At 48.0% G+C, this 27,979-nt stretch overlaps 1 protein-coding gene across 6 annotated transcripts; it reads left to right on the top strand.

Moving 5' to 3' along the window:
• The first annotated feature begins 18 nt into the window (after positions 1-18).
• On the top strand, positions 19-27,971 carry plce1 (phospholipase C, epsilon 1). Of its 6 annotated transcripts, none has more exons than XM_088359333.1 (44): positions 19-192; positions 2,429-2,640; positions 2,928-3,364; positions 3,434-3,802; positions 3,873-4,073; positions 10,404-10,585; positions 10,989-11,134; positions 14,273-14,445; positions 14,514-14,681; positions 15,663-15,808; positions 15,868-16,015; positions 16,154-16,267; positions 16,330-16,439; positions 16,499-16,609; positions 17,198-17,326; positions 17,447-17,583; positions 17,650-17,756; positions 17,835-17,959; positions 18,085-18,229; positions 18,303-18,467; positions 18,533-18,652; positions 18,726-18,877; positions 18,943-19,065; positions 19,131-19,261; positions 19,334-19,572; positions 19,637-19,698; positions 19,760-19,925; positions 20,044-20,151; positions 20,221-20,337; positions 20,421-20,579; positions 20,646-20,784; positions 20,943-20,984; positions 21,764-21,885; positions 21,962-22,079; positions 22,217-22,354; positions 22,422-22,715; positions 22,782-22,945; positions 23,183-23,444; positions 23,505-23,770; positions 23,834-24,031; positions 24,210-24,410; positions 24,489-24,701; positions 24,765-24,873; positions 25,139-27,971. In XM_088359333.1, exons 3-44 carry the CDS (start codon positions 2,951-2,953, stop codon positions 25,282-25,284), a joined length of 6,879 nt encoding a protein of 2,292 aa, XP_088215459.1. In that variant the 5' UTR covers positions 19-192; positions 2,429-2,640; positions 2,928-2,950; the 3' UTR covers positions 25,285-27,971. The 6 variants fall into 6 exon arrangements, with proteins under 6 accessions (XP_088215459.1, XP_088215460.1, XP_088215458.1 ...); XM_088359334.1 differs by having other exon boundaries at positions 20-192; positions 18,533-18,647; positions 18,721-18,877; positions 18,955-19,065; XM_088359332.1 differs by having other exon boundaries at positions 20-192; positions 18,533-18,647; positions 18,721-18,877.
• The last annotated feature ends 8 nt before the right edge of the window (positions 27,972-27,979 follow it).

Raw genomic sequence — 27,979 nt, 5'->3', positions numbered from 1 at the left:
CTATAGATTTGTTTTGCTTTCAGATATTCACGAAGCCACCGCGTCAATTGCGCACCCAAGATTTCCGAGGTGTCCCTGAAGGCATCCGCGGACACAAACTGTTCAATCAACCTTTGCTTTCACTACGCTCACTCGCCGGACACTTCAGCACCTGACCCAAACTTTCCTGCATCCGAGCTCGATAAAATTTCGGTAAGTTTGACCTTCGACGTCCATAAACTTTTTCCGGACACGTTGCTTCACTTTCCGAAAATGTTTGTTTAGTTGCACTCCATTGACGCTATAGTTAAAACGCGTGTCCACGTCAAATGTTTGTTGACATCCTCGGAAAGGTGAAGTCATGTCGTGAAATGTGTTTTTAGCTACAATTTACTTGAGAGCACATTTTGAAGTTTAGCGGAGGGGAATTTGAATAAAACGGGACTATTTTTTTACATTGCAAATGTTCAACTGCATGCATGGTGAATTTGTGCAGGTCAACAGTGTTGTGGGTTGTTTTGCATCATGGCTGCAGTTGTGTTGACACTCGTGAAATTTGCTTGGACTTTAAAATACGCTTCTTCAAATATGCGAACCCCAGTGGTCTTCATCGTGAGTCATATTTGACTCTCCACTTGCAAACATGTAAACACATCAGTCCTTTACGCACATAGCGCCTCTCTCGCTCTCTTTCCACTGACGACTTTCTTGCTGCCCTCTAATCAAAGCCATATGTGCTGCATGAAAAGTTGCTTGTGCTCGGTGTTGACATTGAAAGCAACCTGCTGCACATTACAGCTTGCGGTTTCATCTCGCCTTCGCCTCTGCTGCCATTGTTTTATTATGATCATTCATCTTTTTTTTTTTTTGGTGCAGTGACACAAAGCAGTCAAGGAACGAGGCCCCCTTTTCTTCACCCAGCTCTGTTTTTGTCTCTTTTGTCCCCCCCCCCCAAGCCTTTTTCTTGAGTCCCCCACAACACAATAGACATGTGGAATCCTGCCCCTCCCTTATATGACCCCCCATTTGTACAGTTCTCCTCTTTTTGGGTCTCACCTCCCGTGCAGGATGCAAGGTCGGGCCGAATCTCAGCATAGTGAGTCATCATTTGGATGAATTGGGGAAATGATGCACATGAACGAACACGGGAGGGGGAAAAAAAGGCTTTTATGAGCTCTTGTAGAGGGGAACAATGATTTGGGAGTGTTTCCAAGCGCCCCCCCTTTTTTTTTTGGGAGATTTCAACTCATCACATTGCATCAGTGAGGTTATTGGGTGTGATCACAACTTCAAATGGTCAGGCCACAGCTGTTGAACATTGTTAGTATCCACACGGAAATGTAATTTCTCCAACAATGGTTCCCTCTGCTGTGTGTGGGCCCAGCAATTGATGTTCCTCTGTGCCATTAAGCAGAATGGATGGACAAGTTTCTTGCTCAGTGCACCTGTCACTTCATGTGACCTGATTTTGTGTGTTTTTGTGTGTCCGCTTGAGCTCCAGGCTGAGATTTTACCCGGCAGAATCGTTCGCTTTGTTTGCTTTGGCTCAGTGTGGAGCTGATAGCAAAAAAAACAGGCCTTCCGTCAGAGTGAAAGCTTCTCGTCCGTTTCATGAAAGCAAAATTCCAACCGTTGTGGGTTGATTGGTTAACTGGAAGTGTCGCCGAAGGCAAAAAGACACTCCCACATCCTACGCTCACCACGCTCAATCCAAAATTCTTATTGTGAATTGGTTTCGGTGACCTTTAGCTTGCGTGAATCATCCGAAGTTATCAGGTCACTTTGAGAATCTCAGTGAGTGACTGTTTGTTGTTTGACATCAAATTGTTGGATCATAGTCCAGATAATGATGAGAACAGGAAGGAACTAAGTCAAGTATGTTACAACATGGGTGTCATAGTTCATATGCTCCCACGCGCCTTTATCAGTCATTTATCTTTTTGATTTGAATCAACGTGCATTGCTTTGTGAATGACACTATGGAGTTGACTGGCAGTTAACGCAACTTTTTTTTTTTTTTTTAATTGTATAACCGTTTAGCTAGCCTGTTTGTTGAGTATATTATATTATTTCGCATGTTATTTTTCCTTTAAACCACCGCAAGAGGGCGCTCATATGTATTTTTCTTCTTTATCATGCATTTTATGGCTGATGCGCTTTGTACCCTGGAGCGACTTATATCCGGGAAATACGGTACATCTGCTTGTTGAGTAAATTATTCCATGTTTTTTTTTTGTTTTTACAAATTTCACGTGTATTTTTTTTTCACTTGTTTTGGTTACAATGGCTCCTGAGTTCCCTTTCTGTAGATAAGGCAGTTTTTTTTGTAACAAGGCTCAAAACACAATGGTGCTGACAAAAAAAGTGGTAAATGTCAACTAGCTTTCACTAGCAATATTGTAGTGATTGATAACTGGGGATTTTCATGCTCCTTTTGTTTCTCCCTCAGGACCTGCCACGACATGCCGGGACCTAGCTCACATTTGGCCTCGTAAACTGCAACCGTGAGCCATTCCTGCTCCCAAGGAAATTCCCAGGTCACCTCTGGGTTGCACTATCAGGCGCTTTGTGCAGCTGCATAAGCTTCTGTGTCCACACTGACAAATGTAAAGGGAGACTTTGGCGCCTTCCGATCGGACTCGGATCCTTCTGATCATCTGTGTAAGTATTATGAAAGTCATTTACATGATATTTGCTCAATCGCTTTTTATGAAGAGCTTATTTGGAGATGGGCAAACATGAGCGTCCTCCCGTTCATAAACCTGCAGAGTTCATTTCCTCTGCAGAGCTCATTTCCTTTTGCTGCTTTATGGAGTCAATAATTGCAATGGCACTGCTTGCTTAACACACCGTCTGGGAATAGACTTGTGTTTGCATTGTGGACCAAAGGAAACATCTCAGCCGACTGAATGCAAGCTGACGTGCACCAAATTGTTTGTATTTTGCAGCCTCCGAAAACAACACGTCGGCGATGGCCACCGAAGAGAACCAGATGGTCTCGAACCCGCACGCTACACCTCCGTCGGGCTTAGAAAGCAGACGCTCAAACGGCAGCCAGGAAAGCCGTCAGCGCCCGGAGCAGTCGTGGCTACCAAAGCAGCGGAGTAGCCCCGCTCTCCTTTATTACAGGAAGTTGTCCGCCGACCATGACGACGAGGCCATCTTGGACTCTCTTGAGCTAAAGCTGTACCCAGAGCAACCGGTTGGCAAAAGTATAGAAGCAATCACCTCCAAGCTAAGCGCAGGTCCTTACTCCTACAGCCGGGACTCCACGGCTTGCAAGCGTCCCCCGACCTGCTTGAGCGCCAGCCCCTTGCTCGCTCGTGTCTATTGGCAGCATACCCGCCGCTCCAGCCTTCCCCTAGCAACGCTGGATCTCCACACGGTAGGAAAGCTGTGGAAGGGTCAACTCCGACTTGAGTGTAAACGGGCCTATGTGTTGAATGTTTTCCAGACATCACCACGCTGCTCCTCTCTATGCAGCCCCTCCAGTGAACCCAATTCCTTGGTGTCGTCCCCCTGCGGCTCCCCCCAGCCCGCTCACCGGCAGCTGCGACGCAACGGGCACGTTCACCATCGCCCGCTCAAAGGCGGCTTCTCCAGCTTGGAGCGGCTCGACAGGAAGACTCACTCCCTGGAGAGATTTTTCCAGTCCACCAGCAACGAGAGGCTGTCCTCGCAAGGGACGAGGGGAAGTAGCTGCGGCGGGGCCAGCAGCAGCAGCAGCGATGAAGAAGATCTACTGGATGACTCCGAGTTTGTCAGGAACCGTAGGGAACGTTCCACGGTCCTGGTGAGACGATTCTTCAAGAATAATCAGAAGGTACGGACGCGTGTCGACAAACCAGGCCTTGATTCAACCTATCACTGAGCATCATTTGTCCTTCCGGAAGATGACCAAGTCGGTGTGCACCGGAACCAGAGCCATCGTGCGGACCCTGCCATCAGGCCGCATCTCGGAGGAGGTCCTCTGGCGCCTGCCGCCCCGACCCAGCAAGAAAGATTTGCTGCCGGCCCCGAGGCAAAGTACGGCGGCAGAAGACATCAAAGTCTGCCAACGAGTGTTGAACTTCGTCTGGGCCAAGATGCACAAGGTAAGCTCGGTTGCCCCCCAAAGCGTGTTTTGAAAATTTCTCCTATTTGGCTTGAAATTTGAAGCCTGCGATGCATTACAGATGAATAATGTTTTCTCCAAGTGTGTTAATAGAGCAACACACACACAGGCTCTTTGTTCAGGCTTCGGAAAAGTGATTTATTCTCCGGTTAGTTCTGCTCGCCATATTACTGACAGGCCCAATGACTGCACCCTCTGTCCTCCTGTGCGTGTGTGTGTGTGTGTGTGTGCTCGCGCGTTAAATGCACTGAGCAGAGTTGGCAAGATGGAAAAAGCCGCAAAAACTGAAAGCAAGGCAAAAAATGAGAAGGAGATGCTTGACAACTTGAACGTTGGAGGTCACAAACTGTGCTGCTTGTCTTTTTTAGTTTGACGCCATTTAATCCAGCTTTGTTGCGCTGTTCTATGGAGCCATAGCATTCAAATTTTGCGGCTTTGTCGGTACACACGCCAGACTGCTCCCACAACAAAGCATGTCACTGTCTCGGCCAGCCGCGTGTTTTAACGAGGCCTCAACGGCGTCGCAGTCAAATAAGTGAGAGTCGCCGCAGAGAGCTGAGTTGCCATTATTAAAATGTGCATGCAGTTGTATCATTTGATAAAAAGAAATAGAAGATTGATATCAAAAGCATTTCAAGTGATTCGATTTCACTCACGTTTAGTGCACCGCCTTCCTGTGCAAAGTCTTTTTTTTTTTTTTTTTTTTCCTGGGCTATCCCGCAGCCCCCACATGTTTATTGCTACAACGCGAGCCAAAGAATACAGGATTATATGAGGATGGAATATGAGTAGAGCCACATTCAAACCCGTGCGAGAAAATGATTTTGGAGTGGTGGAAAAAGTAGCAGCAAAGTCAAAAACTTTGAGAGGATAAGTAAAAGTATTTTCACAAATAGATTTGAAGCACTCTTAAAAGAAAATGGTGGCCCGTCGAGCTTTTCTGATAAGTGCCAGGGAAGTTCAGCAGACAAAGAGGAAGTCAAAGACACGCACACCTGGCACAGACAGGCTTTCCGAGCAGAAGCGTCTTTTTCTCTTTGTAGCAACAACAACACCGATCAATCTAGAACAAAAGCGGTAAGTGACGGTCAGAGATGCAGAGCGTATCCCCAAAGGGACTCGTGTTTACTCCTTGGCCCGGCCGTTTCATCCCGAGCCGACTCGGGCCCGTAATGTTGCCGTCCATCCGCGTCGTGGGAAAGTAAATAAGAGGCGGAAAAATGCGCTTTCTCACGGGCTACTCATGTCAGCGTATTTTGGAGCGTGCAGATAGAGACGAAGGCCGAAACGGAGATTTGCGATTTGTTGGAATGCTGCATAAAAATTCAAGCGAGCTACCAGAATGCATCATTTCCTGTCTGGTGGGAAGATATCATTGAGGAGCTTATCAGTACGAGCACAGTGGACCTCTGCATAGTTTTACAATGTTGAGATGAAATGCTTTTGTGTATCCCAAAAAAGAAGATATTTCTAGTTGTTAGATTTCTTTTTTTTTTTTACCTCTGTTCGGGATTTGTATTTTGTTCGTTAGCAAACAAGTATGCAAAAACCTCCTCGTGAAATTGCAAGTTAGGACATACCCCGTGACCATTATTATCATTCCTTTATTCTCTCGCTGTGTTGTTCCACAACAAAGGAATGTGCAGAGTAGGCCACTTTCTTGTTCAGCTGCGTGTTGGAGCTTAGCCGGCGAGATTAGCGTATGTGTGTGTGTGATGATGGGGTTCCAGCGTTTGTGTGCAAAACACTCTCATTTTGTCCGATGTCTACTAAGCGCCGAATTCTGCGGTATCTGCAGGCAAACACCGCCGTCAACTGTTGCTAGGCTTCTCAAACAGCGGGCGATGTTTGTTTTTGCTGAAACTCTCGGGATGACACTCGCGTGTCAAAACTGCTTCTGGGCGTGTTTCCCCCCATTTCATTGTGTGCATGCTAGCTCAGGCCCTTCACGTCTCACGGAAAGAAAATATGCGGGTTGTAGGTGTCATCTTGAAGGCTTTTATTATTTTGACAAGCTAATTGCCACGTAAAGCCAAGTCGCGTGTACGGCAATAACGGACTATGCGTGACGTGATAGCACTTTAGACGGATTCAGCTCAATTTGGATTATCAAGGCCCACCCCAAAGTGGATTAAATAAACACATGTAGTTGTTGTGTTCCGTGCTATTTTGAGGCGGACTCGATGAATCGTACAATTGATGTAAAAATAGGTCCGGCCCCTCTGTTGACCCGAAAGCTCAGCGGATTCAGGTTTAACCCCAATTGAAACAAACTGTGACGTCACGGTTGGGTACGCTTGCATAATGGAATGAGAGCAAAGGGACAAATGGAAAGGAATCTTTTGGCGCTACCTTGTGGACGCAACTCGGTAGTGCGCAGAAAATAGGAACCTGTCCTTTGTCAGCCACTAGAGGGCAACGTTGCTGCGCTCCCAGCAGATTCCCACCAATAGGAGACTTTGTATTGTGCGCAAACAATCAGCGTTGCACACTTGATGATAAATACGTAGCCTCATTAGCAAGCCAACGTTGATCAAAGATATGCAAAACGAGGACTGAGGCGCTCGCCAGCTGTTTGCATTGTTCTCAGCGCATCTTTGATGCTAACGTTTGCACTCGATTAGCCACCGAGCGCGCTTTTAGAAGAATCCAAATCAATATCACATATTTTGGAAGAATCTTTGCGAGCAGATCCATTTTGTTTACACGCCGTGGAGGAGGATGGATGGATGAAAATAGGACGTATAGCTCCAGCGTCTCCCCCTCCAGCTATGTGTTTGGCGATAGCATCTCGCCGGCCCGTTGCATTATAACCTAATATGGGGGTTCCCCTAGGCACAGATATCAGGCCCCTTTTTTTTTTTCTCCTTGTTTTGTCCCTCACATTTATTTGCTTCCCTCCTCTCTCTCTCTCTCTCACTCGCTCTTTGCTCGCTCTCTTTTCGCAAGCTATGTTGATGTAGGGAGCACGCACTCCCACCCTTTCTTCATCAGTCTTGCGCTTTTTCCGTCCTTCAGATGTACTTTCACTCTTTGACGTTTCTCAGGCAAGGAGGGATTTGAACGGCAAAAATCGGAACTGTAAGTTGCAGCTTTTTTTTTTTTTTTTATCTTTTCATTCTGAAATTTTGCCGGTGTCTCTATCACGCTCAGTATTCTCGCTGGTTTGTTAAGCGTAAAGGTCGAATGTGAGTCTGCTGTGAAGTGAAGATGATGCTCAACGTATAGAACTTTTTTATTTTTTGCATGCATCACGGAAGAACATCCAAATCATTGTTTTGGAATGATTTAATCCTTGTTATTCATCTAAGTGCAACTCGCCTTTCCCTGTTAAAGCTCAACAGTTTTTTTTCCTCCTTCCGGGGATGAGAGGAACACGCGAGATCCATCAAGCGCACGATTGTCCTTGAAATCCGAGACGCTGATTGGGTTAACTTTATGAAGATCATTTTTCAAGCAATCTCCGTACGCTGACCTCATCGCCTACAACAAGCTTCCCCCCCCCCCCCCCCCCCCCCTCAACCTTACTAATGTATCCAGTTTCTCTCTGCTGTCCGAAGCTTTTTTTTTTTTTCTTCTCTCTCCCAAACTAAGCGTACTGTGACAGTTTTGTGTTGTTTACCGATCCTCTCAGTGCGTGTCCCCAGACGCACAGGCCGCTATGTACATAGGAAAAAGGTGCGAGGAGGTGCTCCGGGGGTTGGCTTTCACTCCACTCAAGCAAGCTTGCGTGAAATTCAGCAGAGCATTATGAATCAAAGCCCAGCAGACATCCACCTCCATCCAGGAACCAACCATCATTTTTTTCCCCCTCCAACCTCTTCATATTCTTCTTAAATGATGACTCAGCACGAGCAATAAGAAAGCCAAAGCTTATTTAGCATTTGGATTATTCAGCGCGACGTGCATGTTTTGTAGCCTTTCACTTTTTTTCCTCACAACCGTAGAAGATAATTGAGAAAGGCCAGACTCTGTCTGCGGCGAGCAAACATTACCTTGTGAACACACACACACACACAAAAAAAGAAAAATGCTCAAAATGATTGTGGCGCACGCGATGCATTTTCCCTGCTATGTCTGCGCCGCTTGTTTGGGTACATGTGTTCCACTTTCTGTCTCTTAACCCACTTTCGCACGCAGGTGGGCTTAAAAGCGTCTGCTTCGTCAAATACCAAAGCTGCTGAACATACCGGCTCGCCTTTTGAACGCTATAAAGCGCTATTGATTCAAAGCCAGGCTTCCTTCAGCGTTGCCACGACTATCTCTTGCCTCTGATTGAACTGTGTTTTTTTTTTTTTTCTCTCTCTGAACGATCGTATGTACAAACTGTATAGTACACGGCCTCCCGTGAGAAGCAAAAGGTCACGGCTGACGTCTCTGAGCTGACCTCAGCTCTGAGACCACTGAGCAGAATAACAGAGATCTTTTAATGGCGACCCCTCTCCCGCCAGGCTGGGGCTAACCTTCACCCTGGCTTTCATGAGTCGGCTAAAAGTAGCTCTCAGGAGAAGTGATGCATCTCCTTTGAATGGTGGGAGAGTCATGGGAGAAGTCAAGTCAGCGCGTCACCTGCGAGGTGCACGTCGACGTTTGTATGCGCTCATCTTGGCATGTGCGCATTCCAGCTTCAAGTTGTTTGGGTCGGCACAACTGTGCCCTCTGCTAATCCCTTCCCAAAATGGCTGTTGCCGGGCAGAGAATTGAACCCGATGGATCGCTAATACAGCTTAATGGAAAATGTAACGTAGCCTGCTAATTACTTTTTATCGCTGGATTTGGGACTAGTCGTTCGAAGCGGCGTCTTTGAGATTCACCCATGGCTTTGTCAATTAGCTACCTTTTGCTTTTTTAAATATCCCTCATGCTTATGAAGGTGTTTAGCAGGAATTGTACTCTTCGTCACAACTCTAAATTGGGGAGCAGCTGCCACTAGTGGCCTCTAATTTACTTTCACTGGACTCAAACCATTACTCGGAGTAACTTGAGCCACAGGGCTGAACTGGCGAGAAGTGTCTGTATGTAAAGCGACCACATAGCTTTGCTTTTGGAATGTTCACTTAGCTCAAAGCTAAGAAAAAAATTGTTGTAACCCTTTAAGAGACACAAATGAGCACCATGACACCCTCACTAGCATATATTCTTTATCCTCTGCAAAAAATAACAACAAAATGTATATTATACTGCCCCCAGGTGGCCAAGTCTTGTCATGCTCGTGTTAACTTTGTGTTTCTGGTCGACTTTAATCTCATTACAGTAAGCAGAGGCCGAACATTTTGATGGGAAGCAGGTCTGTGTGTCGCTCTTGTGACAAGAATGCGTGTGTGCGTGCGTGCAAAGGCAGCTGCCGGGTGTCCGTCAGTCAGAGGCGGCAACAAGCTTCGCCGCAGTCGACTTTGTTGTCGGCCTCTCCTCCCTCAGACACGTAATCCTGTCCAGGCGGAGGTGGAAAAGTGAGAATGCAGCAGAAATAAAGTCTAAATCTGTTTTGAAACGTCTCACTCCATCCTGTGCTGTGATTGGTCGGTCTGTGTTTCAGGGGTGTGGCCTGGCCTACCGGTAGCAACTCTTGAGTCATCACTTTGACCCCGTTACGTTTCGGTTCATCTGTCATTGAGTTGTCCTCGGCCGAGCTAACCGTTTGAGCTCGAAGTGAGTTCATCGACGTGGAATGAAAGTTTGACCGCGTGGGCCGAGTTCGTCAATCGAAAGTTTTCGAGCCGAAAAGCACAGTCGCGAAGAAAGGCATGCGGGCGATGCACAATGTTTTGCTTCGAGCCTTATCTTCAGTGTGGACAAAAATGCATTGTTCCTCTAGCGGACTTTATGTCTGCCTAGTTGGCACGAAAAAGTCTGGTCATGTTCTCATTCAGAGAATATCCTAATGGAAGCCGCTTTTTTTTTTTTTTTTTTTTTTCGGTGATGTGACAGACATATTGTGGCTGAGTTAAGTGGCACTCGCCCGCCCGCCCTCTGCAAACGTGCATCCTGGTAGCTCCCATTTCCCCCCCGGGACAGTCCAGATCTGATCATCCGAGCAGGAAACCCATCCCTCTAGTTGGACCTATTATGTTTGTTTAATACCGGCCGAAAGAGTTGGACTCTTAATTAGGCCAGGCTGAAACTAAAAGTATTGGGACGTGTGTTTTGTCGTGGGCAGCCATCTTGATTTTTTTTGCACTCCAAAGAGGCCAAGTAGCAGAAAATTGCCCCAAATGGTGTTCAAAAGAGTCCACAATGTTCCGCTTGTTGTCTTTTTCATCCATTCTCCTTGCCACTTTTCCATCCATCATCCTTTTCTTTTGCTCTCCAGGTAGCACACACTGTTCAAGATGCTGCTGCACTTAACCTGACTCACCCTGCCAAGAAGCTCCTGCTGCCGCCCGCGACTGAATCCATCAGCTTCACAATTTCTTTCTGGCCGCTGCCCCCTGTCAGCGGGCGTCCGCCCGGACCGGCTCGGATCACCCGCCGGGGATCTTCTTACCCACCCAGGTTTGTACGTTTCAATTCCAGCCAGTTGTCCTTCTGATGTTGTTTTTTTTTGCCGCACGCTGCCAAGAATCTCGTTTGGCAAGCAGTACGAACGTTTGAAGTTGTTAAATGCCACTCCCGCTTGAGGGACGCTACCAAATTGAACGGAAAACAAAGAGAATCACACATTGTGTGTCGAACCGGAGCACAACGAAAATGCTTCAACCTGTCTGAGATTCCTGCTCAAAATGATCAAGCTGACTAAAATGGACTTTATACTCTTTGTTTTTCTGGCAGGTGAAAAATATATTTTCTGAATCATCCCGTTCCCTGTAACTGCGCACTTATGAGGGAAAACTCCCATTTTGAATGAGTCACCTTTCTTAGTTCCTCATTTTTTTTCTCTCTCTCTCTCTCGATCTAGGTTTTATCTGACGTGCACTCAGAGGACATCTGTTTGCTCCCTGCTGAGCGGAGCCCTTTTGGAAGCCACGGCCGCGCTCGGCGCCCGCTCGGCCTTGCCCTGCCCCCTCGGCCAGTCCCCCAACGGCAGCCACGGCGTGCTGAAAGGTGGGTGTCCGTCTAAGGCAAATTAATCGTCGCTGGTTCCGGGATGTCTTCAGGCGATAGATGCGTTCATTTTTTTTTTTTCACAGTCTACTCCCGTCCGCACGTAATCCTAAAAGTCAAATGACCGTATGAGTAAGCGCCCAGCTGCTCGCCGGCCACGCAGCTTCTCTGCAACAATGTTACGTATGACCCCAATGTAAGCCGAGCCTCCCCATCTTTCAAACGTGACGTCTCTTAAGCTCGAAGATGTTTGGCCGGCTCCGAGGTTGCGCTCTTATCCGACGGATAAAAGCCCCGCCGACGGCCGCCTTTTATTCTAAGATGCCACGATGAGGACTTAAGTTTGTAAGGTTAAAGTCATTAGCGGGTGTAATAAGAGATGTTTCGAACTGAACTTTTTGGACGCTGCATCAATTTGCTCCTTACCATGTATGGTAAGGGTTCCCCGTCTTATTGCCCACCTTCAAACGGAGCGTCCCGTTCGTGCTCGGGAGGAACAGACCTTGAGCTATTAATCACCGCCGGGGGTCGGCGCGTCTTCACGTGACGAACCGAGTGGAAGCGGACGTTCGGAATCAATAAAATTCTCAGTTAGGAGCGCCGTGATTATTTTAAATCGGTCGGTCCTTTTTGTAATAATAACGATGTCCCGGGACTATTCATATACAGTATTAGATTTTTTGAGAACTGATCGACAGCCCTCCAAAATGACTTGATCCCGCCCAGATTTCACCGTGTCCCGGCGAAATAGAAATGGGAGCCTCATTTCCTTGGTAACACAATTTGCCGCGGCGCTGAAAAGGAAGTCGGTCGGGCCGCCGTCCCGTCCCGCCCGGCTCAATATCGCCCTCGTTTCAATTTACTTTTCTTCCTTGCCCCTTTTTCTGTCGTCGTCCCACATTGTATCTAAGAGCCACTGACAGCCGACGTCACCGTGGAGGGAAGTCTCGAGGATTGCGTATTGTTTACGCCGCCATTCAATTGCTAAAAATATACACGTCAACGTTTTTCTGTTGTATTGTAATAGCAACTAGTTTGTGACGTCTTTCCCCTTGTACAAATAAGTGCAACCTGGTTAAAATCTAAATATAGAGGGAAAAAATGCTTTGGCATTAACATCACGACCAGGAGCAGCACAATTTCTGTCAAATTGAAGTAAAAAAAAAAAAATTCTATATTCTTATGTGAATTTGATATTGCAATAATGCAGTGGGCTATTTTTCTTCATAAAAGCAAAAATGTTTCAGTGTGTTTTGCACCCAAGGTCCCTGTTGCCATGATTGTTAGTCCCAGCGCTGCGCGATTAGTTGCCTGCTTGGTGGAACTCTCGCACATGGCTGTGAACTATGCAAGGGGGGGGGGGGCAGTCTGAGAGAGGGGGACTGAATGTAGTCAAGCAAAAGAACATGTTAAGAGTGTTTACTGTTGAAGGGAAGGGGCGGGCGAGGTGGGGAGAGAGAGAGAGAGAGAGAGAGAGAGAGAGAGAGAGAGAGAGGGAGGAGGAGATGAAACCGGAGCGCCGGCTTCAGTGTGCGCGGCGGGTGCACCTCGCATCGGTGGCGGCGGCGGCGGCGGAGTGGTCAGCTGCACTGGGCAGGCATGAAGCACTCAAATAGAACGGACCTCAAGCTGTTCAGTAAGTAGAGACGCGCTCACCGGGTCTTCTCCGGCACGTGTTGACTCCGATACGGGGGCTTCACAAAGCTGGAACGGATTCGCATCGTAAACCTTTTATTTTTTTTTTCGTCTTGCCATTCGCACGTTTTGTGTCGTGCGGGCCTTTTGGACCCACAAGGTCACGCTTTTGTTGCGGCCTCAAGGATGCAGCGACGTACTTTGCAGTTCGAAACAGTGCAAATAAAAATATTGTGAATGTCATGCAAGTGTTTTCCACTTGTAGTTGAGTTTATATTTTTTTAACTTTGCTTATTGTGTGTTTAAAATTGAGTGGATGAGGACGCAGTGATGTGTTGGTATCGCTCGAACGCAGACGTGTCCTCTTATAGCGCCGTTTACAATGTGTTGAATGCGCGTGCGTGCGAGTGGACCCCTTTCATGTGTCGTCTTCCGAGGACTTAGACGCTAGACTTTGACACATCGACACGTGAAGCGAGGAACTAGCTGTTATAAAAAGACCTTTCCCAGTAGCAGAGGTGGGACGAGGGTGACTCTTTCTGGGAAAATGCAAATTTCCTCCATGCGTCCACCTGATGATCCTTGAGGGAGTTTTTGTATTATTTATTATTTTGTTGCTGCAGTTAAGTTGATTGCGACGAGTTCTCGTTCAAGGTTTCGCTCCTTTTCGCTCGGTATGAATAAGTTATGATGCGTGCAGCCATCAAGACAAGAGCTCTCTCAAGGTTCTTCATTTCCTGCCGCATTGATTATCGTCACTTAATGGCACTTTAATACGAGTCCGTTGATAGCGAGTGGACGCTATTTAGTTTTAATACGCTGTATGGAAAAAACACTTGCAACATTAATCAACCATCAAGATTTGGGCTGTGGTTTAAAAGCCAGGTGTCCCAATATTTCTGTCCTCCAACCTCATGTTCGTGTCTTAGTAAATATAGATGCAGTATATATCTTCGTGGATTAAAATAAAATAAAAAAAAAGCGAAGGGTGCGGAGTCTCTGTTGCAGAAACGTTTCTTGATAAATCCAGCATGCCATTTTCTTCCATGAGCGCGTCACCAAGTAGGATGTTCAGATTTGGACATGAGCCCATTTGAATGCACGTGTGCACACCATGCATAAACATCACGTTCATTCTTCACAGCGGGAGGGCTCGCACTTCCTGGCCGGCCGCAAAGGTCAAGGGTGCGCTTTTGAATAAATGCACGTCGACTTGCATTTGTATTCATTAGGTGTAAGGAGCACGGGCAAATGATATGTATTGGTGCGTTTCATCCTTTGCGCCGAGCCTCTCGAAAGCGTTTTGTCGCCGTCTTGGCCGAGGATGTCGATTATCCAAGAAGGAATAAATGAATGATCGGTCATTGGGAATTCATTTCTCTCCTTTGAGGCCAGCCTCTTGTTTTCCAAATCAAACAACTAAGCAAGTCGATGAGGTTTTTTGGTCTTTCATGAATGTCTCAATCTGGTCTTAGCTTGCGTCTCCTGCTGTGAAATCCGCAGAGCGTCAGCTGGCCAACAGCATGACCAGCAGCGGCGGGAGCGGCAGCAGCGGCACACTTCCCGCCAACGTGAGCGGCATCAGCAAGGAGCTGGCCGACCTCCGGCACCTGGTCCAGTTCCCCGAGGAGATCGCCTGCATCCTCACCGAGCAGGAGCAGCAGCTCTACCAGCGGGTGGGACAAGAAAGAAAATAAATCAAGCGCATATCTGACGGTCTAACACATCACGGCTGTGGTCGCAGGTGTTCCCCTTGGACTACCTGCGCTTTCTGACGCGAGAGCTCAGCAGCCCCGAGAGTCAAAGCAGGCGGCACCCCAACCTCAAGGCCTCGCTGTCGGCCCCCAACATGCCCACCCAGACGGCGCAGCGCAGTAACGCTGTGGAGGACCTGGTGGCGCGCTTCAATGAGGTCAGAAATGTGTGTGCGTGAGGAAAGAGTCACTCATTGGATCTCCTGCGCCGTATTACTTTTCCCCGCTTAATTCGATCTCGTTCACGCCATGTGGGCGCGCTTCCCTTTCACCATATGGAATAACAGAGGAGATACCTGCAAAAAAAAAGTGTCGCAGTTGGTCAAAGGAGTTGAAATGGCGAGAGTAACACGAGCCAGCTGTTGACAGAGATTGGCCTGAAGGAGCCCGAGAGAGCATTTCGGCCAAGCTGGGAAGCCGCGAAAACTTCTCGGAAAACGGATGAAGCATTTTAAAAAAAAAATGTCTTTCAATTTCAGTGACTGTTAGGCCGTCCAATTCGTTGCCTGCTGTGAAATTAGCAAATATAGACCCAATTCAAATTGAATGTTTGCTATTTGTCAGCTGGAGTCAACACAGCAAGTTCAAGAGGACACGAAAGTAGGCGCCACCAAAAAACCAAATCTGAATTGGCCGTGGAAACACCTCGAGAACAAATGTGTGTTTGCATATTTGCATGTGTCTCTTCAATTTGGACCCTTTGAAGTGAGACCAGGGCGGGCTTATTACATAAGCGGGTAACAGATAGCTCCCTCCGCGTGCGTGTCGGGGCGGGCGCATACATTGGCGAGCTCGCCGAGTGAGATGAGACGCACGCAGCCGTCTGCTGTCATTTGGGACTTCCTGAGCTTAGTCAGATGATGATGTCATCGTGTTTTCATTTGCCGGAACTGAGGGGGCCCCATAAAACCTTCTCTCTCTAGACTTGAGCATGCCTCGGGTGTTTATTTTTATTTTTTGCGTGTTGTAGATAATGGAAAATTAAAGCAACATGAAATATGTGCACATAACATGTCACAGTTTGATTTGGATCAGGGCCAAGCGTGTGTTTATACTCGTTGACACTGTCCAAAAATGGTCTCAATTTTCAAAATATTTCCTGCATACGTTTGTTGTAGCCATGTTGTACCTCCTCACAGGTGAGTTCCTGGGTCACCTGGCTGGTTCTGACGGCCAGCTCCATGGAGGAAAAGCGGGACGTGTTCTCCTATCTGGTCCACGTGGCCAAGTGCTGCTGGAACATGGGCAACTACAACGGCGTGATGGAATTTCTGGCTGGACTCAGGTTAGCAGCAACGCACATCTCAAAAGTGGGACCTGAAAATAAATTTTGACCGCTTCCAGATCCCGCAAGGTGCTGAAGATGTGGCAGTTCATGGACCAGTCGGACATCGAGACCATGAGAAGCCTGAAGGACGCCATGGCGCAGCACGAGACCTCCTCGGAGTATAAGAAGGTGGTCACCAGAGCGCTCAATATCCCAGGATGCAAAGTGAGAAGCTGCTCAATAAGTAAAAGTCTGTTGTTTTGAAACCACTCCAAAAGCAACCCCCCCTCACCTGATTTTCTGGTTTGGTGTTGACTAGTGTTATTTGAGCCCTGCAAATGTTTTCCCTGCAAACAAACAAAGGTGGTCCCGTTCTGCGGGGTGTTCCTGAAGGAGCTCAGCGACGCATTAGACGGAACAGCGAGCATCATCCGTCTTCAAACGCCCGAGGACAACACGCCCGAGGACTCCATCGAGGTACGCGTGAAGCACCCCGCCCGCCCACATTCGGTTTCACCGTCCAATCTTCTCCTTCCCAGTTTGTCTCCGACTACAGCGGCCAGCACAAGTTCCTGTCCCGCATGGGCGCGGACGGACTTCACGTGCCAGAGAAAGAAGCCACCGTCAGCAACATCCTGCAGATTATTAGGTGGCTCGCACATCTGATGCCGCTCTTGTTAGCGGCCATCTAACTGGCTTCCCGCGCAGGTCATGCAACCGCAGTTTGGAGGCGGAGGATCCCGACGAGGCCTGCACCAGTCCTCCTTCTTCTGGCCCGGCTTCCAGAAACAACTCCGTCAGGGACCGCTGCCGCTATCAGTCAGTATTTGAGTGACTCCAGGATGCTCTTAAAATGTAGCCATGATGATGATGATGAGAAAAGGTTTCGGTGTGAAAGAGAATGAAAGTTTCCCGTCAGGGCAGGAAGTTCTGCTCCTTTTCACGGCAGCGGCGGCACGCAAGCGATGACACCGGCTGGAATCTGGACACGATTCTCTCGTGTGGCCTGCGGTGTTTGCGCAAAGCAAACCTGCTTTATCGTCTTTGACTTGCACTTGATGTTTATGTTAGTGCGAAGGAGTTTTATTTCTGTTCCTGTGTTAGGAAGACTATTTTTGACGCACTCCTCTGAATCGTTTTTTTTTTTTTTTTACTCCCTAAACTTCTACAGTTCCCAATCATTTAGGAGGCCGCAAGAATCAAAAGTTGTCTCGTAAGTGGTTTGTTAAACTTTGGTTTGTGCTAACATCAGCATGGTCTGATTTTATTGTTTGAGTTTGTTTTTCGCCAAGTCGTGGCGCATGAAGTTAGCACGTTGCATTTTGATGCCATCAACACCTCCGTTTCCATTATTATTATTTTTTATCTTAGCCTGTTTGTCATTCCAATTCATTTTTGTTGTGTCAGGTTTACCGTGGGCGACCTGTCGGATTCGGAAGGCGACCTGTCGTCGGAGCCCTCGGCCAACGAGATGGAATTCCAGGGCACGGAGAAGACAAACAGAGCGTTTTGTCATGGCACTGAGCTCATTCCTTGGTGAGACACCAGCTCCGTTTAGAAAAGGAAACAAAGTTATCAGTCCAGAAAATATCTCTCGAGTCCAAACATTTGCATAGCAGAGATGACACAATTGAATCTTTTTTTTTTTTTTTTAAGGTACGTCTTGTCCCTGCAACCAGATGTCCATCAGTTCCTCCTGCAGGGCGCCACCGTCATCCACTACGACCAGGACAGCCACCTGACGGCCCGCTGCTTGCTCAGACTCCAGCCTGACAACACCACGCTCACTTGGGGTGATTATTTAATATTATTATTATTATTGTTACTATTGTTGTTATTGTTATTATTATGTGTGGCAGGCAAGCCTCCGAATGGAGGAGTCTCTCCCACGGAGCAACCACCAGGACTGGGACAGAGTGTGGCGGCAGGGCTGGCAGAAGGTCTGCTGGACCTCATGGTGGTGAAGGTTGGTCTTTTGGAAATCTACTTTTTTTTTACTTGCAGTTTTTTGGTTTTGTAATGTTGTGCCTGTATACGCTTCCAGGCTGTCTTCCTGGGACACCAGGGAGTGGATGTCCACACGGTTTGTTTGCAGAACAAACTGAGCCAGATGAGTGTGGAGGAGAACGCCCTCAGCCTCCTCTACGGCCTCAACACCACCGACAACAGGTCAAGACCTCATTTGCTATCGTACTGTACGTTCGGGTTTATGTATATTTTGTTTTCTTTTTCAGGTTTTTTTCTACAAATTAAATAAAAATAAATAAAATGTAATTTTTTCTTTTTCTCCTTAGACTGCTGCACTTTGTGGCCCCCGACCACACGGCCCAAATGCTTTACAAGGGTCTGTCAGAATTGGTGAACGCAAGCAGGAAGCTGAAGAAGTTTCCGGACCAGCGCCTCCAGTGGCTCAGACGGCAGTATGTCAGTCTGTATCAGGTACCAGGCCCAAATGGGATCCAAGCGGAGTCATCTGTTTGGACGCCTTGACTTTTGTCGTCTTCTTCACCAGGAGGAAAGTCGATATGAAGGTCCTACACTGGCCCAAGCCATCGAGCTTTTCGGTGGGCGCAGGTGGAACATGGCCGCCAGTGGAGGGGAGAAGTCGGGGGCTCCCAAAAGCTCTCCTCTGGGAATCAACGAGAAGGCCAAGAAGAAGAAGAAAGCCCTCGTTCGGGTCGGTTCTCCTCTCGTCTTGAAGGTTTGTGGCTCTTTATTGACGGCTTGTCGATCGGGACGCAGGGAGACAGCGGGGATGCGACCGACGACGAGATGGTTTCCAGGAAGACACGCAGTTGTAAAGACGGATTATATCGGAATGGAACAGAGTTGGACGGCTTAGACCAAGAAGATCCAGGTGACCTTTCCATCTTTTTTTTTACAGGCAAGTCATTTGAGGGCATTTTAAATCTTATTTCCAACCTCGACAGACGACTTCCCCGGACCCTTCTCCCTCACCTCCAAAGGAAGTCCTGCATCGCTTGCCTCTTCCTCCTCCTCTTCCTCCTCCTCCAGTATGAGCAGCTCCAACCAGACCCGGCCGCAATCCTCTCCGGTCCTCTCGGGGCCCGCCAAGGCGCAGCCGGGGTACGTTTGGCATACAGAAGGTCCATTTCACGTGGCACGTAAGTGATTGTGTTTGTGGCGAGCAGGGCGTGGAGCAGCAGGTCTTGGCACGGTCGGGCCAAAGGCTGCTTCAAAGGCTTCCAGAACCTCATGATCTCCGACAGTACCATGAGCTTCGTGGAGTTTGTGGAACTCTTCAAGTCTTTCAGGTAGATGTTTGGATTTTTACAACATCATTTTGGAAATCATAATCATGTTTTTTTTTGGGTGCCAGTATCCGGAGCAGAAAGGACCTGAAGGAGCTTTTCGACACATTCGCCGTGCCTTGCGGTCGTTCCGAGTCGGCTCCTCTCTACACCAGCCTGAAGATAGACGACAGGGTGGTGGGCCTACAACCGGAGCTGGGTACTGAGACGGAACATTAGAGGCTCCGCGAACCTCCACACTGCCCTAATGGCCTTCCCTACCCGTCTGTAGACCTTCTGACTCGGAACGGCTCCGACCTCAACCTGTTCATCCGGACCAGGCAGCAACTGTCCGACAACCAGAAGCAGATCTCAGACGCTATCGCCGCCGCCAGCATCGTGACCAACGGGACGGGCGTGGAGAACGTGTCGCTGGGCGTCTTGGGCTTGGGCATCCCTCAGCTCAACGATTTCCTGGTCAACTGTCAGAGGGAGCATCTGAGCTACGACGAGATCCTCAGCATTATACAGGTGAACCTCAAACAGAAGTAAAGATGGAGATGGATCCATGCTGACGAAGAGATTTGCGTTGCAGACATTTGAGCCGTCATCAAACATGAGGCTGATGGGCTGGATGTCATTCGAAGGCTTCGCCAGGTAGGCTCGGAGCAAAGACTCTCGGGGCCGGGAGCAATTCTTACGCTCACATCTCTACCAGGTATCTCATGGACAAGGAGAACTTTGCCTGCCGTAACGATGAATCCCAGATGAAACCTGAGGAGCTGCAGTACCCTCTGTCCTACTACTACATCGAGTCTTCTCACAACACCTACCTGACCGGACACCAGCTCAAAGGAGAGTCCTCCGTCGAGCTTTACAGTCAGGTCAGTAGAGCATTTTTTTTTTTTTGGGATAGATATTTGGGCCAAATGTTCATCCAGATTTGATGGGAGGAGATTTGGTACACGTTGGAAGCAGTTGTGTTCATGTCTACTTTGGAAGGTGCTGCTTCAAGGCTGCAGGAGCGTGGAACTGGACTGTTGGGACGGCGATGACGGCATGCCGGTCATCTATCACGGACACACGCTCACCACCAAAATACCTTTTAAGGTAATAAACTAATGTGATGTCATATTCCAGAATCATTTGATCCGATCAAGTTCTCCTGCGGTTCCTCAGGATGTGGTGGAAGCAATCAACCGCTCGGCATTCGTCAACTCGGACATGCCGGTCATCCTGTCCATAGAGAACCACTGCTCTCTTCCGCAGCAACGCAAGATGGCCGACATCTTTAAGGTACAGCCGTGAAGAAAAAAAAGAAATACATTTGATTTCTTTTTCTTCTTTCTGCAATTTATTTTTCATGTTCCCATTTCCAGACGGTGTTCGGGGAACGTCTGGTGACGCGCTTCCTCTTCGAGGGCGACTTTGGCGACGACCCTCACCTGCCGTCGCCGCTGCAGCTTTGCGGGAGGGTCGTGCTGAAAAACAAGAAGCTCAAAGCTCACCAGGCACCTGTGGACATTTTGAAGCAGAAGGTGACACATGCGTTCATTTCAAAGGCCGTCGGCACACCTTCGTCAACTTTCTCGTTCTTTTTGCAGGCTCACCAGCTGGCCAACTTGCAGGCCCAAGCCAGCAACGGATCACCGGGGGGGAGCGCCTCGCCCGGAAGCCACGCCAACGAGGAAGAAGACGAGGATGAAGACGACTACGACTACGATTACGAGTCCTTATCGGACGGTAAGCGATGGTTCTACCTGCCGTCACGCGACCCCTCGTCTCACTTTGTGTCCTTTATGGTTTTGCACTCCTTCATTTATCCCGTGTCATTTCTTTTTTTTTCCCCTTTAACTTCCTCGCTGCCGTCTGTCCCTTGATTTGACCTCTTCTCCTCTTAGCCGATGTCCTCAATGCTTCTACCGCCTCCTATGGGCTGGAAGGTAAACCTCTCTTGCGCTTTCATGCTCCCATTGCCCGTATACATAGAATCCATTTCAGTGATTGATTTGAGGAACTTTTTTTTTTTTTTTACATGCATCCATTATGGCTGTCATTATGATTGAAGATTTGTGCCGTGTGTGTTTGCCTGCTTCCATTCAAAAAAAAAAAAAAAACTGGCAACTTACAACTCAATATAGGGACAAAAAAAAAGACTTTTCCTTTTTTTTTTTCTTCCCAGTCAGTCACTTTTAAGAGTTACATTGTCTGGATGCTTTCTTCTTTTTCCACAAACACATCACCTCCCTTCTTGCTACCCTCTGCGCACTGTTTTTGTCTGTGACCTCGCCTCGTCAGGGAAACAAAACAGAACCATCTGGTTTCTCAGGCCCTCCGCTGCCCCCACGCCAAATAACGGGCCAGGGGAAACTACCCTATCCCACTCTCAGCATTAACTCTCTCCTGATGCCCCCCCCCCCCTCCTTAGTGCTTTTCCATCTTTGGAGAATTTTATGACAATTACTCCTGATAGTGTGGCCACGTTACATCCTGAGCTGAAGGCAATTGACACTAGCTAAATTTCACTTCCTTAACATGTTAGCTGAGGGAAGCCCAGTGGATAAAATGACCCTCTACCAGATGGCTAAATGCAGGAAATCCTGGTTTTGCTTCAATTCTCCCGTGGACGTCGTTTTCAAACAGAACGGGCAAAATCTGTGCAGTGGAATGAAATGAAAGATTGGATTTCCTGGATCAAAGGTGGAAAAAAATGTGTTGGCAGATAACCTCCTGGAGGAAAAATCCGAAGGCAAAAGCTCGGTAGACAAGGAGGAGCAGCAACCTGCGGACGAAGCGCCCAAGCGTGTGAAGAAGGCCGACAGCGGCACTCAGAGTAAAGGAAAGGTCAGAGCACTTAAGCAGCAGCGGGACACCCTGCCGACCTAAAGAAAGGTTTTGCTAATGTTGTACCCGCCCGCAGGTGTTTGACATGGAGCTGGGCGAGGAGTTCTACCTGCCTCAGAACAAGAAGGAGAGTCGGCAAATCGCTCAGGAGCTGTCTGACCTTGTCATCTACTGCCAGGCTGTCAAATTCCCAGGTGAGCAGACCTCCCTGGAATTTTCCCCATTCTCAGATCTTTGTTCTCATTTCCCCCCCCCCCATCTCATTCTATATTATAAATAGGCGAGACAAGTATTTCTGCATGATCTTACTGATTTGCCGGACCCCACACAGGCTTGTCCACGCTGTCTCCGTCCGGCTCAGGCAGGGGCAAGGACCGCGGCAAAAGCAGGAAGTCCATATTTGGCACGGCGCCGGCTCGCTGCGGCCCAACTGGGGAGGTCTCGGCGCAGAGCCGCGCGACCGGGAAAAGTACTGTGACATTTTGTTTGGTCCTGACATTTTGCCAACGTGACTCAATAAAAGTTATTTCCCGTAGGCGGCGCCGAACGTCTGAGCTGGGACGAGCAGCAGCAGACGCCACCGGCACTCAACACGTCGACGTCGCTGAGCGCCATCATCCGTACGCCCAAGTGCTACCACATCTCCTCGGTCAACGAGAACGCCGCCAAGCGCCTGTGCCGGCGCTACTCGCAGAAGCTCATCCAGCACACGGCGTGCCAGCTTCTCCGGACCTACCCGGCCGCCACCCGCATCGACTCGGCCAACCCCAACCCGCTCCTCTTCTGGTTGCACGGCATCCAGCTGGTGGCGCTCAACTACCAAACGGACGGTCAGCAAAAAAAATAAATGAAAGACGACGAATGTCAGCGGCTAAAAGCCATCTTTTTGTCCGCAGACCTGCCCATGCATTTGAACACGGCGCTGTTCGAGGCCAACGGCGGCTGCGGTTACGTCCTGAAGCCGGCCGTGCTTTGGGACCGAAGCTCTCCTCTCTCCCAGCAGTTCTGTCCCATGGAGAGAGACGTGGAGAGGAGCAACCCGGCCGTCTATTCCCTCACTGTGAGTTGTGTTTGTTTTCATGGGCAGGAATTTCAAGCACCTTTTAAATTCCTCCATTTGAATATGTTTGGACAACTTGATGATGAGGGTCACCTGTAAATTTCATCATTTGACAACCATGAAAGTAAACAGGATGTCTTTGGTACAATAGTGAGCAGGACCAGAGCCTCGTAAAGCTTCTCAATGAGCCTCTTTGAATGTCAGGAATTTGTAACAGTTGGCCAAATGAAATTCCAGATCGTGTCCGGTCAGAACGTGTGTCCGGCCAATGGCTCCGGGAGCCCCTGCGTGGAGGTGGACGTCCTGGGCGCGCCGGTGGACAGTTGCCACTTTCGCACCAAGCCCATCCACCGCAACACGCTCAACCCCATGTGGAGCGAGCGCTTCCACTTCAGCGTGCACTTTGAGGAGCTCTGCTTCCTGCGCTTGGCCGTGGTGGAGAACAACAGCTCGCAGACCACAGCGCAGAGGACGCTGCCCCTCAAGGCTCTCAAAGCAGGTTGGGACCACGCAGGACCACCTCACGTGACTGCATCTGACCCTCCTTTGCGTGTTTCAGGTTACAGACACGTGCAGCTGAGAACCCAACATAACGAGCCTATGGAAGTGTCCAGTTTGTTCATCTACAGTAAAAGAGTTGAAGAAGGTCCAACGGGCGGCACGTGCCCTTCGTCCCAGGGGAGACCGTCGAGTGAGCTGTTCAACCCCGAGGAGAAGAATGCGCCACCACAGCACAGAGTGACAGTACACGGAGATCCTGGACCAGAACCTTTCACAGTGTTCTCCATCACGGAGCACACGACGAGCAAACAACTATTAGACACGGTCGGTAAGAGTAAATAAATGGTTTGAGATGTTAACACCTGACAGATCTTTTCAAATATTCAGATCGTGACCTCTGTGGGGAGCCCGGCCGACTACTTCCTAAGTGAGGAAAAGCTTCCCCTGTCCAAAGAGCGTAGCGAGACCAAACGCTGCTCTCAGCGCCGCCCTCTCGCGCCTGACGAGACGCTGGTGCAGGTGGTCTCCAGCTGGGATGTCGAGGATGGCTTTGTGGGGAGAATCTGTCTCCAGACCAGAGAGGAGGTATGAGTCTAGCTCCCTCTTGTGGTGGCCAATTTGTCATTACAGCCAATGGATATTGAAGATAAATACAGTATAGATGAGTGTTTTTTTTTTTTTTATTCCGCAACTCCAGAATCTATGAGTTGCTTCACATTTTAATTAAATTAGGACAACCGGTTGTTGGTTCTGATGGTGTTAGAATCCAAACGAGAAGACGGCGGTAGCAGAGGGCGAGGAGGAGGTTGTCATCGCTGGTGGCGGCGGCGGAGGAGGACGAGGAGGAGAGGTCGGCGTAGAGGAGGACGTGTTCTTTGTCCAGGTGCACGAGGTGTCCCCGGAGCAGCCTCATACCGTCATCAAGGCTCCGCGCTACAGCTCCGCTCAGGACATCATACAGCAGGTTTGGAGGAGGACACCGAGTTTCGCTTTCCAGAATGTTCTGGAATGTTGTAAACATGCCCCCCCCCTCTCCTCACAGACTCTGTCAAAGGCCAAATACTCGTGCAGCATCCTTTCCAACCCCAACCCCAGCGACTACGTCCTCATGGAGGAGGTGACCAAAGACACCGGCTCCAAGAAGTCGTGCGCCGCCAAGCCTGTCCAGCGCGTGCTTCTGGATCAGGAGTGCGTCTATCACGCCCAGAGTCACTGGAGGGGTGCCGGAAGGTTCATTCTCAAGCTGAAAGAGCAGGTAGTACCATGATTTGCGGAACCCTCCACCGACTATCAAAAAATGACCTTCTTCTCTACGCAGGTGGCACGCGAGGACAAGAAGAAGTCGTTCGCCAGCGAGCTGAAGAAGTTGACGAGCCGCAACCGCGGCCTGGCGACGGGTGCCATCACGGTGGACGGCGCCGTCCACAGTAAGGACGAGAGGGCTGCATGCTGCGTGGCGCTCACCGAGCTGCACGAGTGAGCCTCGCATCGCACTCTGCTCCGTGCATGGCGAGTTGATGCAGAGGTAATCGGACCAACCGCATTGTCGCCTAACAACCTTAACTTGCCCCGAGTATCGTGCCGTGTGTTAACGTTATGTTAGTCGGGATGGCCGTTTAACCCTGCCCGATTTTGCCCAACACTCAAAGCGAGCTTTATATGACATCAACAACTCTCACTTTTTTTTACAAGGGTACACAAGCTCGGGATGTCGCCTGCAGGCCTCGTCTCCCACGTCCACAAGATGGCAGCAAAGACCTGACGTCTTTGCCGCCAACTCCTTCAGCCTGGCGGCGTGGAAGCTTCACATCCTTCAGAACTGGAAGGTCCACAAATGATGGAGATTGCCATGACATCTTTGTGGCCCATTTTCTTGCTTGCTTGAAGGAGCACGCAACAGAGCTCACACGTCGGTGGCGGCGGCTTCGTGGCCAGGACGTTCGGAGATGAATCGGGGCGATGGCGGGCGTGCTCGTGTGAAGAAACAGAAAGGTTTAGAGACAAGAGAGACGAGCTGGCTTGTTTACTTTCTGTCTTACTGTGTCTGCGTACTGTAAAAGGACATTTTGCGTAGTAACGTCGGGAAAAAAAATGTACATTTAAAGATGAAGCAGGGCATGAAATAGATGTCAGCTTTTAAGGTGGTCAGTCACTCCTTTAAATGACTCACATTTTTCAGTTACTGACAAGCTGACTCAGTCAAAATGTCACACTACTTCTTTATTTATGTCTTTGCTAATTTTGTACTCATGTGCTCATGTGATCTCTTTAAAAACATTATAATGAGGAAGATTTAAAAATAGATACAAAGTAATAAGTCAGGTCTAATGCGGCACCGAGGTCTTTAAACAGCATTTTGCACATTAGCTTTTTTTTTTTTTGTACATTTTCAAAGTTGGTTTCAAGAGGCTTGAATCTGATTGGACGGTCAAAAGAAAAAAGATCATCCTATTGATTTCTTTAGATTTTCGCCCAGTTGAGGCCGGTGCCCAAACCCAAATTTTCTATTTTTCTTGGGTTTTTTTTTTTTTTTTTTGAAAGAGGTTTTTCTGCTTCAGTTTGAACTAATTCTGATGACAGTATGTTCATTATAATGCTTGACTTTTAAACCTATTTGGGGCCACTTTACCCTTTTGGATGTACAGGGTTTTCACATTTTACAATGCTTTTCTTTCCTAAATGCTCTTTTTAGTAGACAAAAGAAAACTACACTACAATATAATAACACTAAATAACTTCATTGAAGACATGCAATGTCATCTCTGTCAATATCTTGTTGACATTAAGTCACATTCCAATTTCTAAAAGGAACACAATTTTTATCGACTGAAGGTAATATTGATCATTTTGTCTTTACAGATGTTAAGACTAGACAAAAGAACTACCAGCCTTTAATAATGTGAATTAATGAAATATTTCTTGCTGTATTTGTAGCTGTCCCGGTCCAAAGATTGAATAGCAGTGGTAGCTAATCTTGTTAAGTAGAACTTCATTTTCAAGGGCTCACATAATTTTGAGCAAATATTAATTTAACAGGAAGGGATTTAGTCCCATGGTTGTCACAGTTTTTTCTTTTTCAAAACTTTGTTCCCCCCCAGGATTTATTATTATGTTTCTTAATTTTTGAGACAGATGTTATTTATTTGACCTTTAAAGCCCTGGTTGGCATTTAATTGTTACTTGGTGGATGTGTTGTTGTTTTTAATTTATTTTAATGCTCTGAAAAAGGAGATTGTGTTTATTATGATTGTGATGAATTATTAATGAATGTGAAAAGTATCCAGTCAACCATTCATCCTTTTAATAGTTCTGGCAAACAGGTCAACGAGCTGGAGAAAGGTAACACTATTTTTTCTTAATATACATTTTAGCAGTTTATTCGCTATATACACATCCACTGACAATTTCTTGACTTTGTAAATGATCGTGCCCATAAAGTTGTAAGTTAACATTCACCATGATGACAGCAAAGTTTGTCTTGTTACTTGAATTTTAATTGGATGAATATTCGTGGATCTGTTGCACAGTAGAATACAATTAAAATATATATACACCATGGTAGGTGACTGTTGTGCATTATAGGATACTTTGAATTGTTTGTGTTTGTTGTCATGCAAAATTACAGAAGCGTGTAGCTGCCAATCTGGATTCGTGCAGAGGCACCGAGACGACGAGGATCACGCCCTCTTGCTTGGATGACCCCAGCGGCCACCGGCCGCACTGCACCTCTCAGCTAGCGTCCACTAAGCTCCTCCCCACACTCTTCCGGGTTAGAACAACGCTGGCGTCAGATCTGTTGCCTGCCGCTTCTGTCCCGGACCGTGTCCGTTACTTGTTTTTCGTTTTCAGTGCACCCGTCTCTTTTATTTTTCTCGTGTTGCCTTCCGTCCACCTCGCAGCTCCGCTTTCACCTAGCTGTTTGCACCCCTTGGACGACCAAGCTACGTTAGCCAGCTAGCTAACAACCACCGGGCCCTCCTGCCTCCCGGCTCTGAGCCTGTGGCCCCATACTGGGTACTTATGACTTTAACCAGTAGGTGTCGGTAATGCGCATTGAAGCTGGTGCCACCTCGCCGTAAAACAAAACAAAGAAGAAATGACGTCACTTCCTGTTTACGAACGAGTTGTGATTTGCATTTCCAGTTCATCGCGAGAGCAGATTAGTGAGGTAATGTGTTGCGTCTCCGAGCGTGAAATATGTAAGCCAGAATGTCGATTTACGATTTGCCTAGGAAAGAAAGAAAACCACTCACTGAAACACTTCTTTTATGCACGTTTTCTCCAAGCTAACGGCTAATTTTATTGCATGAAGGGATGCGCCGTTATGCATCAACGAGGAGATTATGCTTCTCTTTGGGTAATCTTCATTTTATAACACTGATAGTAGTTTTTAAATAACGTGTATGCATATATACGCCTTAATATTGTTATCCAATATATCTACTGCAATTTCACATTAGATTGCTGGTTCGAAATGTACTTTCATTATTGTTTTTGTTTTTTTAAATAAACATTTAAAACTTGTCAGGTGTT

Source organism: Syngnathus floridae, chromosome 18 (assembly GCF_059516105.1).
Source record: "Syngnathus floridae isolate MCC-2025c chromosome 18, RoL_Sflo_1.0, whole genome shotgun sequence".
Lineage (NCBI taxonomy): Eukaryota > Metazoa > Chordata > Actinopteri > Syngnathiformes > Syngnathidae > Syngnathus > Syngnathus floridae.
Note: the sequence above shows the minus strand (reverse complement) of the source record. Positions and strands in the feature narration are given on the sequence as shown.

Bases quoted from the DNA above. Each gene is read 5' to 3' on its own strand.
- plce1 (XM_088359333.1), top strand. From the start codon at position 2,951: ATGGCCACCGAAGAGAACCAGATGGTCTCGAACCCGCACGCTACACCT. The intron at 19,926-20,043 runs GTCAGTAGAGCA...CTACTTTGGAAG, and splicing joins CCGTCGAGCTTTACAGTCAG to GTGCTGCTTCAAGGCTGCAG. The intron at 24,874-25,138 runs GTAAGGACGAGA...TTTTTTTACAAG, and splicing joins GGTGGACGGCGCCGTCCACA to GGTACACAAGCTCGGGATGT.